General features: G+C 43.2%; 1 protein-coding gene across 1 annotated transcript; it reads right to left on the bottom strand.

The window, feature by feature from the left end:
• Positions 1–5,628: 5,628 nt before the first annotated feature.
• FITM2 (fat storage inducing transmembrane protein 2) lies at positions 5,629–12,988 on the bottom strand. Its single transcript, XM_085313986.1, has 2 exons — positions 12,960–12,988; positions 5,629–10,157 (listed from the first exon to the last, which is right to left on the bottom strand). The coding sequence occupies exons 1-2, from the start codon at positions 12,986–12,988 to the stop codon at positions 9,515–9,517; spliced, it is 672 nt and encodes a 223-aa protein (XP_085170112.1). The 3' UTR covers positions 5,629–9,514.
• Positions 12,989–12,992: the final 4 nt, after the last annotated feature.

Raw genomic sequence — 12,992 nt, 5'->3', positions numbered from 1 at the left:
GAGGAGTAACTGCTTTACATTTCTAAATGTGTTCAACATCCTTTTAGTCTTATTTCAAAGCATGCCCATGTGCAGAGCGAYGTGCAGGTGGTTTGTGCCATTTCTCATGCCCTGCATTGGTATGAACCACACGTGGAAACAATACACGTTCCCCTTCCAAGGCACGTACTTCTGRGAGCGCTTGGCCTCCTAGGACCTTCTCCAAATGGTTCTCAGAGCGCTCCAGTGCTTCCTAGCAAGCTGTCTCCAGGCTTGGTAACTTATGCCAAGCATAGCTGAACTGATGGGAATTGCCCTGCCTCCGACTCAAAAATGATCTTTCTGCACTTGAGAGCTGCAGGATCTCCCAGGAGCTTTGGTGCTCGATACAACCTGACAGTCACGGAGTTGTGAGTATTTAGCAGGAATTACAAGGGATGAGCACACAGGGCTTGGACAAATGCAAAACTCACACTGTGCTTGTCATGACTGTATAGGCTGGTCCGACACACTTTTGGTGCGCTGTCACCCATGCAGCACTGACCATGGCACCTCCCAGTGGTTAGGCCCACACTTCTTCCTCTTGGTGCATGAGAACCTCGCGGCACACACAGGAGAACCCAAATCACCACCCGGCAYGCTGGCTGAGCACCTACGGCTTGCGCTGTCCAGTGCAGACACAGGTTCTCACAAACATGGCTGCATATTTGCTTTATAGTATCGACGACTTTGGAAGAAGTAGRTATTTTGGTGCATTTTGAGGAGAGGGACAAGAGGGTCTCCCAAAACTATCCACCTTACTAAGTCTGAAAGGTACAAGAACATACACTTCCTACACAACAAACAACCCATGGTCCATCTGGTCCAATAGTCAATGTTAAAYCCCCCCAAAGCAGCTATATATCCACACTGACGTGAAATGCTTGCCTTGTCACCCTCCCTTCTGCCTTAGTCAGTTTTCTACATACACATTCCCTGGTGATTTCAAAGAGCTGATGCACACACCAGGTGTAGAAAGAAATATTAATAGAGCTACGACTCCAGGAAACCCAGGAAATGAGAAGAAATATTTCCACAGTTCCTGAGATTTTGCCTTGAGGTTGGGACAGAGGAAAGATTCTTAGCAAGATTGGCATTTGTCTCTTTTTCTTTTTAAAAGAAAAAATAAGTTTTAAATCACACAGAGTACATCAGAACTATAAACACTGCAGAATATATATTTTTGTTTTGGAACACACTGCTACAATGCAAATATTACAAGGATGCCAAATAGAGCCAACAGCTAGAACAAGGCACGGGTCAGTTCAGGTCAGTGCACGTGCAGTTGTCCGTCACGGCGCCCCACGCGTGCCGGGAAGCCACAGATGCCGTCGTGGTCCGTTCTGTACAGGGACCTCAGTAGACACTGARGGGACTGGCTAGTAACATTCACTAACAGGCCTTTGTTTTGGAGCAAATAAAGAAAATTCAGAGAAGGCTGGAGAGGCAGACAGCGTTCCCTGCCACCAAGCCCTGTTTCCCTAACCTGGCAATGAAAAAATGGCACGACTTTGCTCCAGGGAGAAGGAATCTGCAAGAGCGATAAAAGACAATTACTGCAACGGGTAGGGGCTGGACTGATTAAAGACCACGCTGAGCCAGGAGATAAATGCTACCGCGCTGATCGATCTAGATTAGCGAATTACTGCGGAGCAGCCCTGGGGTGATTACAGGCTGTCATAATAAGAAGTTGCTTTTGTTCTACCTGATCTGAGCCTAATCAGACTTTTTCTGCTCCAGTTCCATTTAAAAGGGGAGACTCTCATTTCCACATCTCCACAAACGAGGCACTGGCCCAGCGTTCACTGTCCAAGGTACTTCCTGTACACAGAAATGTCCAAATGAGCACAAAAGCTCGTTTCTCACCCCAGGACTTTACGCACAGCTCTCAGCAAGGTGTGGGGTAACAGCAGTGCCCGAGAGATACGGTGGAAGGGAAGGCACCTCCGAGGTACTACCTGGAGCAAACGCCTCCTCTTTGATACCTTGTAGTTTGCTGCTGACTGTATCGATAGCAAACTGATACCCCCGAAACACCGGTTTAGCTACACTAGACAACAGAGGGAATAGCTTGTGCTGTACCATCTCACCCTGCRCTCCTGCGTGCCTGATCCGAGCCCAGTAGCCCATTTGGGGTCCGTCTTCCCTTGCATTCACCAAGTCCCCATCTAGCACTGAGYAACAGATTCACGCTACATGGCTTTATTTATCCATGCATATGTTTAGCTTTCAACCCCCTGGGTTTGAGAGASAACACGCTTTTAGGCAGCTGAGGGCTATCTCATCCGTGCCGAGATACTGAACTTGCAGTTATGAGACAGCAAGAAATCAGTGGCTGCTCATCAAATGCAGACCCTTCAGAGCACCTCTGAGATGGGATTTCCTCTTGAGAAAGGCAAACACCAAAAACAGAGCTTGTGGAAGTATTTAACACGGAGTTGCATTTGGTGTCATTCACTGCCATCGTCGTGATTGAAGCCAAATCCACGTACATAATTTCCACAATGCAGACGGYGATGCTGACTGACTAAATGTGTCAGGTTTCTGAAAGGCCTCTTAATGTTGATAATATGGGATTTAAAACTAACTAATCAAAGAACCAGTAAACAATGTACAGCCTAAGAGTTAACTATTGTAACTCCATAGCAGCAATCACTTGTGAAATAATGGAGGATGGGAGGGCAATTCTGCTTCTGTTCATGTCCTCAGCAAAGCTCCTTTTACTACAGGAACCTGTGGAAAAACTACTTCTGCCTTTGCAGGACAGAATAAAGCCCCACCCCACATTCAGCACACTGCTCCTAGACAACAAAGAATTTGAACTCTGCAGAGATGAACAGGAATGAAAGTATCTGCACACGTATTTTGTAAACAGAGACAGACTCCATATCCTTAAATGATTTCCTAAAGCAGGGTCCTAGTGACCAAAATATAGAGGATTCAGACCAAGCCATTTCCAATGCTGAATCTAAGGTTTTAAGCAGTAGTGAAAAAAACACCGGAACTTGTGTTCTTAGAAAAATCGTTTTGCCATAATGCATTTTATTTCCTCCCCCCCCCACGCTGATTTGCTAATACGCTCAAATGATGTATTTATTATCATCTTTCCACTCTCTCCATTTTGCATGCTTTCCTCTGAAGGATTAAACAGAGAGTCTATCTGCTTTAAATACCTCACAGTGAAACAAAGAACACCACATATCCCATAAATAATTGAGACGAACAGTTGCTTTGTCAGAACACAGCTGCCGATCACTGCCTGCAGTTTGCAGCGAAGGCAGAGGCTGCAAACAGGAGTGACCTGTGTGCTGCAGCCCAAGGCTGTTTGTGCAGAAAGCAGTTGCCAGAGCAGATTATTTCTTTCTCCATGTCACTTCAGTGATGAACAGGATTAATGAGCAACCAGCCCTCGGGAGTGTGGGAGCTCACAGTGGTTTCTCTTCCTTTTYTGACTTTTTCCTCCGCACCATGATCTACTTTCAGCTCTCCTGTTTTTTTATTCCTCTCTGCCTTCCTATTCCTTTCCTCTCTTCTCCTGTACTCCCTTGATTTCATGTCCTGCAGCACAGGGATATGTGAGCATTTTCACAGGGATATTTCTATTGTCAGGAGCCCATGGGTTGTGAAACTGCATCAACAGACAAAACACCTCCAATTTCTACCGTCTGAGAAAGAAAAAGAAGAGAAAGGAGACAGTCTTGCTAGAATAAGCTTTTAACAGCACAGACTAATGGATAAATTAGAAATAATTGTCTTAAAAAAAAAAAWTTGTCCATTCCCCTACTTTTACTGCTTCCTGCCTCACCCATTTCCTACCAGTACCTCATCTTCTCCATGACCTAAATTCTCTTTAGCTCCAGTTGAGTTATCCAAATAAAACAACTTTGCCATCATAAGAGAGTKTAACAAGGTCTGAGGGTGTATGAGTGCTGCAGGCGCTTCTTGACACAGAACTAGGTAATTTGCAAAAGAAGTTTAGAGTTGTTTCACACATACTCTTTACACCACACGGCAACATCACTCTACTGCAACTCTGATGAAACACTTGCTTTCTCTTYGTGCTTATGAAAAGTAATTTCTTCCCATTTCATGTGCTAGGATCCAACCTCTACAGAAGAGCAGCAAGGAGGACTCCTGGCTACAAAGCTTAAAAAAAGAAGAAAAGAAATCTGGCACCATTTTAGCTCTCAACCTTCAAATCATGACAATGTGTGTGTGTGTGTGGGGGGGGGACTCTTAAAAATCCAAAGCCTCCATCACTTCCAGCCTTCCTAAAAAAAAAAATAGGAACAAAAAACCCAAATAGTAAGGTCAGACTATAGCAATGGTGCACAGAGCCAAGAACTGATCTGAAAAKCACACTCTACCATGTACATTTTAAAGTGGTGCTTGTCTGTCACCTGCAGACTCCAGAGGGCTGACCGTGTCATTCGCTATTATACCACAATCCTACTCAGTTTGGGTGCAGCAGTTCACATACATGGAAATAAGGCTAAGAGGCTTTGTGGATCACAAACAATCTTTATTGTTAGTCATCCACATCTTTACCTTGAATTAATGATGTAGTCCCATCCTCATTTCTAATTAATTCGCCCAGCTCTCTCCTTCATAGTCAACTATTTTGAGCCACAACCTACTTAGCTCAATTTTCTCCAGCGCTGAGACATGGTCTGTTAAGCCTATCACAGGTACAGTAATATGTTGTGCATCCTCTGGATAGTGCTGTTCTCTCYGCTTTCCCGTGAGAAGGTGAATGCTTTGAGGGACAACACCGGCACAGGATTCAGGGAAAAGATTTCAGCAGAGAACTGACATTTACACTAAGAATATGCCCTGACAGTAAAACCTTTTCTYACAGATCAGGAGTATTAGATTGCATGATGAAGGAAACACAAGACCTAAAACTGCAAAATCAACCTAGACTGGACATGGAAAAAAAGCTTCAGAAGTGCAAGCCGAAAACCAACCAACCAAAACTGCCAGAAYCCCCAGCATTTGTATTCACTTTTGTTCCACGCTCCTCTTGGTTAGTCTCGCAACATTCGTAGCTTTACAGAAAATTTGYTCAGCTTGTTACAGGGCACATGGCATTGCTTGTGTTTTGTGATAGGCTGAGGGCAGGTGACAATCTTTTGTACTAAATATTACCAGATGGCTGTCTGAAATCACCAGGGCTGCGCTCAATCCAAATAGTCCTTTTCATTTCTGGTCTTTCAATTTGTAACCTTGTATGTCCCCATACCTTTCTCACATCCAAAGGAATTAATAAACATCTGGGTGAAACTACTCTTCACAGAAAGATCAGTGCTTCCTCCCTGAGAAAACCACAAAGCCAGCTCCTCCAGTGCACCAACTGGCACTGTCAAGTTACCTTCACTTTCCTTCCATGATTTAATGCATATTAGATCTAGTTCTGCTTCAATAAATTAAACGCATGCTTTTTTTCCAGGCAATTAAACACTATTACAGTGATTGCCCAGTTGCTTTTAATAATGGTTACATATAAATTCACAGTCACAACAGCCTTTTTTGCTAGYATTAGTTACTTTCATCTTAAGCTTTGGCAAAATACTTCATCAGGAAAGAAAAAGAAAAGAGAGCAAGAGTGTATTTAACAGAGGTAAAGAGCATTTATTACTAATCTGAGCTCCAGGAGGCGAGAGGAAGCTATGACAAGAAATAATCCAAGGAAACACGTTTCTAAGGGAACAGAGAGAAATGCGGGCTGATCAAAGGCAAAGAGCTGGAAAAGGCCAGTGGAGGACAGGAGGGAAAACAAGTACTATTTCACTGAGAAAAGTAACCACAGACTTTTGCTCAGAACCAAAGRCTCAGATTTTCCAGGAGATTCATCACAGTGGCCTGTACAGTTTTTCCATTAAAGTGCACCACACAGTGTAACTGGGTGTTTCTCACTTTATCATTAATTACAATGCGTCAACACAGAAAACAGGATTCTTTCACTGCAGCTGCTCCACAACCTAAATTTCACTGTTCGGAAATAAAGAGGTAAATCAAGACGACCACTTTGTATTAGTGAAGCAGTCATRGAACAAAGACTTCCAGGAAGGATCAAACCACAGTTTCAGTTTGTTTCAAAGTCTGAATGAAGTCCAGATGAATCTTACAAAAGATCTACATCTTTTTGTTTGCCTGATCTTGCCTCCAACAAAGCAAATTTTTTAAGAAGTTCCCAGATAAGAGTGAAATGAATCCTAATTTCCACTCTGTTCTAGCTGGCTGATTTCCTTACTGGCCCAAGCAGAGAAGAATCCTTAAGGCATCAAGACCAAAAACTCCCTCACGCACATCGCTCAGGCCATACACTATTTCTGTGAAAGCACTGCTATACTGAATCCACAAAATAAGCTACAGACTTCAACATGTGCAAAGAAAAAGTAGCAAACATGTTAGAGTAATGTAGCTGTAAGATGTTGGAGAGAAGAACTCCACAGGTAGTTCTACAGACATGGAGACACAGCTCTGCAAGAACAAGAGAAAAGCTGTACTAAATTAACTTTAATGCAGAAAAGTAAAAACAAAAAACGATTTTTTTCTCATGATTACAGTTGCTTTCTTTTGGAATCCATTACAAAAGGTGAACATTCATCTTTAAAATATATTAACACTTTGTTTTAAAAACTTTAAACAGGTTAACAACTGCTGACGGTTGGGAAGAACAGATCTGTCCCTTTGGTAGAAGACATCAAAACCAGCTATTCAGAGCATATTTTTTTTTTTTGGCTGCAAATCTGTCAGAGTCCACATTTTTCTTTATGACATTCTATGACAAAGGTATATTAATAGTGCAGGGAAAAGTAGAATCAGGTAAAAGTTATGGCAAATACTTGAACAGTAACGCAGTTAAAGTACAAGGAAACTAAGACTTACTCTGAAATAGAGTCAAAAGGCACAAAGAAAAGCTCAGGGGTTCAGGGGCTGTTCTAAGCTAACAGTTAGCAAGTGGTCTCTGGGTACTAAGAAAGAAACTTAGGCCATGATTTGCAAACTCATAAATAGTACTACAGTGCACAGGATTTTTTTCCCCACATATTTCAATGGATTAGGCTTTTGCTTTGTTACACTGAACTCCTGTCTAAATAATTAACTGCCTGGCATAACAGGGACAAATTAGAAATCCTTCTTGGACATTTTTTTACACCCTGTACTTTTGGGAATTTGTGCCATATTATCCTATTCAAATACTGCAGAATTATCAATGACAGTTCAATTATGTACCAAAGTAATCACAAGAAAACCAGGAGCYTGGATCATTCAGGGACATGATGAACAGCAGCATTACCTTTACGGACTCCAGGAAAAGATTCTGAAAGCCACAACCTCTGATAATTTTTTCAAGTATCTTTAATTAGTTGTTTAAATAAAGTTGTGAATATAACCATATCCAACACTGTTCAAATAGTAAATAATTTGTATGATACTAGTTAGAAGTAAACTGAAATATTTATATAGTGATTGCACAAAACATATTTATAGAGCTGAAGATAACTTCTACAATCCAACTGGTCAAATAAATAGCAATTCCTGTTTATAGGCCTTGTCTATGTAGCAAAGGTACATAAAAAACTAAAATGGGAGTTTGAATGCAATTAATTAGAAAACAATCTGCATRTGTAACCTTATTTCTGGATGAAAGTGACTTGAAAGTGTCTAGCTTAACTCTACTAGGAGCAGGCTTGAGTTACATCAAAAGAATGTCTGGCAAAGGAATCTGCATTGTTTAAACACAATTTTAGWCAAACCCAATATGAGTTAAATCAGTGCAAATTTTCCATAGAGGCAACTTAAAGGCAGTTTAAAGCAAAAACAAAAGGAAGAACTTGATAAAAAATATGTAACTTCCTGAAACAGCTTCTTTCTGTGAGATGATTTGTACCTTATGAGGATGCACTACTACTCCCACCTAACACTGAATTCAATGGAAATTCAAGGGAGGTCAGCATTCCTCAGGGGCAGGCCATAAATGTGTCATTAACACTTATATTTACTACAGATACCACAGGTCTCTTAATGGAAAGGAGCTGTGGACACGGTAAAAAAGATTACCGGTTTGGCACACATCATACTCCAAATTCAATAAAATAATCAACTTATGGCTAAACATTATGGACTGATCAGGTTGGCTATCAAATTAAYGGACATTGTCCACAGTCTCCACCAAAGACAGGCTACAGAACTTTTTGGTTGTCTGACTCATCACTACAGCTGTCAAACAAATTTTGTGCAATTGCAACATGAATAAGCTTTTATGAAACAATAAAGAGCTTCTAAAGATAAAAACTATGCTAAATGTTTAATTAATACACTTATAAAAACCATTCCATTTCATACCAATTCACTGCATCATAGTAGTGTTTTATTCAGTAGTGGGTTTCCAGCCACCTCAGAAGWGGCCACAGCTATATGTGCAACCAAAATTAAAGTAGCTTATTGATACTGCTAGATAAGTAAGAATAAATATTGTTTTAAGCATACYGCTTTGCAGCTCTTAGGATAAATCTTGTTTCATTCATCACCAAGCAGAATATTCAGGAAATAACTGGTTAGGCTAACAAGTTCATAACACTAGAATTTMATTGTTCTTCAGGAAGAAACACATCAGATAGTACTCTTGGTTGCAAAGTGTGCAACTCACAAGATTAAAAGAAAATTAAGCCTCCATTCTCTTATTATACTTTACCAGAACTGGGAAGAGTTTGGGGGGGTTCTGTACCAAGAATAAAATGACACAATATTATTCCAAATACTTCATTTAAAGGAAAAAATAAAGACTTGTTTTTCCAAGAGTTTCTTTTTCAAAGGCAGGCACGAATTTGAAGATAAAACCTCCTTAAGACACCAGATCTCAGATTCACTCTCTTCACTACAGAATGCAGATGCTAAGAATTATTTATGGCAAGTTAGTGTCTTTAACACTTGGTAACAGGAGATGTTCTAGGGTCACAGCTGAGCTATATACTGCTTTACCAAGTGAGTGTTGATAGGTAATTGTCTTTTGCAACAGTCAGCAGCACTGTCATGAGAGTTTTCCCTAAGGCAATACAAGTAGGAGTACTGAAGAGGGGGGAGGGGTTGGATCATCCATGGTATTTTGACAAAAATAAACCAAAGGGGAAGAGGCAGAAATAATTTGAGACAAGTTAAACTCTTAAGAGCAAAGCCCTCTGTCAGTCATGGATCTGTTMTTCCATTTTTTGATCACAGAAACGGACCAACTTCTGAATCTTGGCTGAGAATACAAACACCACAGACAGTAACTCCCAAATATGAGTTGCCTTTTTGCAATACCAGTTTTTCTCCTCACCAGGAAACAGATCATTACTATTTGCCAGCCAGTGAAGGATCAGCTAGTCAAGATTTGATTTTCTCTTCCCCAGCTCATCACCTTGTTCTTTACAGTGGAAATATCGTAACCACTCCTACATTCAACTATGTCAGTATTTAAAACAAAATCCAAAAWTTTTAAAAACTTATTTTATCTGCTATAACTGTATTTCTTTGAACTCRAAGGAATATGTGGGAGAGGTAGTCCAGGAGAAAAGGGTTTCAAGTACCAGAACCTGTATGTCCCATACCAAGCCGTCAGACCTACCAGTACACCAAGAAGCTTTTGGCTGAAGTCATGAAAATACACAGCAGTACATAAAAACATGAACACCCAGATCATGGTCAGAAAACACAAGGCAACAAACAGACCGTTGATCACAACACGCAGCCTAGAGTTCTGGTCTACAGACAAGCCTTCCAGCACAGACATTTCCTCCACGATCATCAGAGCACAGTAGGAGAGAAGAAAACAGTGCCCCGAGATATCAAAACCATTCCAGATCCCGTTGTCCTGGTGGCATTCCTGCTTGCTGGCATACAGCCGGCGAGGCTCATTGAGTTCATTTGAGGTAGAGCACATGCCAGTGAGATTCTCAACATATATGAAGAGTCTAGTGCACGCGTACCAGACGGCAGTACCCACCAGCAGTGCACTGAGGCGCCGCAGCACTATCAGAATGCTCTTTGTGGGACCATAGAGGAACTTGCTCCTGGCGAATTGGTAGGTGGTGACTCCGATGAAGGGCAGCAGAAGCAAGAACGTCCAGGCCCAAGCTACCTTGACAAAGTATCTGCCGCAGAAAAGTCAAAAGAGAAACATATATGTATGAAACTTCATGTGGGTCAGGAGGGAGCTGGCTAAGTGGGACTGCATAAATAGCTTTAAAGTCACTGTTCAGAGCTACCTCATTGAGGCACATATCTCCCCCCCCCCCCAAAAAAAAAAAAAAGGACAGCATAGTTAAAATGTTAATCCTCTCCCCATTACTTCCTTTCTCAAATATTATGGGTTACCTGCTCCACTACCTTTCAGGCCCAACACCCAAACACTTCCTTAACCAAGTCTCCGACTATTTCTCAGGCAGCTCTCCCTCTGATCTAGAGCCCTCGTGCAGACTTCCGAACAGACTTGTGCTTCAGTTACTGCAGTTGCCTTTACCCGCCAAACCCATTCAACTCTGCCCTGATCAGAACGCAGTTGCAAATAACATTTTCTTAGCTTGCCACCCTGACCACAGTAATCTTTTCTCTGACTCTCAGACTTTCTCTCCTCCTCCATTTCAAGTCATCTTTGCTTTCAAAGCCTTCCACAACCCTTTGCCCTCTTAATACTGAATGAGATGCCCAGGAGAAAGACTGGCTGTTCCCTCTGATCATCCCATGACATCCCTCCTCTGTTACCACATTATAAAGAGAATAGTACATATGTGCGTGTTCCTTTCTGTCTCTCCAGCGGAAAGAAACTTTCCCTTAGCATACACAAATCCCTTCATCTACAAATTCACTACCCACCTTGAAAACTTCTGCTGTAATGCCTACAGAATCCTCATAACAAGCCAATATCCATCTTAAGATGTGACAGGATTGTTCAGTTCCTTCCTTTTCCATGCTTTAAAATGGAGCAGGTACAAACACATTTATTCACGAGCTAGAGACTGTAGTCTACAATCTTCTTTCTCCCATCAGCACTTCCCAGTGCAGCCTTCCTTCCTATCCACTGGTGGGAGAGGGGAACTGTGCGTCACCCCTTTATCCACATCCTTGCTTGAACAACAGAGACAGCAGGATTTTGGTCTGTGACTGAGCTACAGCTAGGCATAACAATAATTTAACTGTTATTTTATTATAATGCACCTCAGCAACCTCAGCATCTAAGATAAAAACATGCAGGACAGAGAATTTTGTTTCTTCATTAAGACTCTAACAAAAACTGTTATGGCTTTACCCAAGATTTTGAGGACTACTTTCTTTACACTTTWCTTAACAGTAGAAGGGCATCTGTGTGGCAACTACAGCTGCTGCCATGCAATAACAATTAAAAATAAAGTTCTCATTAAGACAGTTAAAAGCAAGAAAGGCTGCTAACATGACTGCTCTCAGCAAACCAGCAGACGAGTAATTTCTTGGGGAAAAAATTGTGTCAGAAACCCTCAGTATATGAGGATTTCCTTTATCTAAAAAGAGATGATAAAATTGAACTCCAGTATGTTTTTACTGTCAGATCAGTTTCACTTCGTAATCTCACATCACCAAGTGACAAATTCCCCCTCTCACAAGGGAGTACACAAATTTTAGCTTTATTTTCTGATCTACAACAGGTAAAGCACATGTGCACTGGCCCAAGATCATTAGCTTCCCCATTGCCATTTAAAATGTTCAAACAACAGTTTTAAAGGACCAGTGAGCCAGTCAAATCATTGCCTAACCACTAGGAAAGAACTGCAATAATCCTGCTTCCACAAAAGAGATCAAGACTTATTTTCTTTAGCTTGGTTTTAGATCAATTCAGTAACTAGTAGTTTACTCAAAACTAACCAGGACCTACAAGAGGAAAAAAAAAATCTTTGTTCTCCTATTCCAATCTATCAATAATAACTGAGCAAGAAAAGCCAGTGGTTTGGAAATCTTCAAGTCCTGGAGATTATACAAAATGTGAGACCATAAAACCTAATAGTCAGAAACCAGCATTGCAACCTGCAAGAACAGGTCTAGCACACAAACATTACTTCTTAACCTGTCACTAACTTAAGGACTTACTTTCTCTTCTGCAATCACGTGGCACTCGAGATTTCTCTAGGTGACTCAGAGCTATTTCAAAGCCACCTTCCGCTAAGCGCTGCCCTCTCAGGGGGCAGGAGCAGCCATGTGCCCCCAATGCCCTCCTTTCCCCAGGCAAACRGCCCGGCTGGGCCGCCAGCCCCCCACTGCAGCCCCGTCCTTCCCGGGGGAGGGCAAAGGGAGGCAGGAAAGCCTGGCACCCCCCCCGCCCCCCACCAGCTCCCCGAGGACATCCCCAGCTCCCAAGGAGACTGGCCCCCCCTCCCCGAGCCGCACGGGACCCACCCCGAGCTCTGTGAGAGCCTCACCCCATGGGACCCTCCCAGACTGGGAATCCCCACAGGGCCACCCTCAGCCCCACCAGGTCCCCAMTCCCACCCCAGGGGACCCTCCCAGCCCTGCAGGACTCCTTTTCTTCCCCACAGTCTCCCGGGACCCCCACTACCAACCTATGGGCCACCCCAACCCCTAGGACCCTCGCACCTCATGGGACCCTCCACCCTCTGCGACCGCCACTCCCAACCCCACTGGACCCCGCTCGCACCCCACAGGCCCCCCCAGCCCTACGGGACCCTGCTCCGTGAGCGGCGGCTCCCCTCCCAGCCCCACTCCATGGGGCTTCCCTACCCCACGSGAACCCGCACCCGCCCCCTAAGCCTACAGGCCCCACTCGGCTCCATAGGGCCTTCCCCGCCCTGGAGAAACCCCCAACCCTACGAGACTCCCACCCCACGCACCTCCCCCCAGCCCCACAGGATCCTACTGCCACCCCCCGGCCCCCCAGGATCCCACCTCGCCCCCCCGGCCCTCCTCACACGTTGAGCAGGTTGCGCTTGTTCTGCATGGGC

This window comes from Rhea americana, unplaced genomic scaffold (assembly GCF_003343005.1).
Source record: "Rhea americana isolate MKP2758 unplaced genomic scaffold, rheAme1 scaffold_4, whole genome shotgun sequence".
In the NCBI taxonomy this organism is placed as follows: Eukaryota; Metazoa; Chordata; class Aves; order Rheiformes; family Rheidae; genus Rhea; species Rhea americana.
The sequence above is the reverse complement of the archived record's forward strand: the minus strand, read 5'-3'. Positions and strand labels throughout refer to the sequence as shown.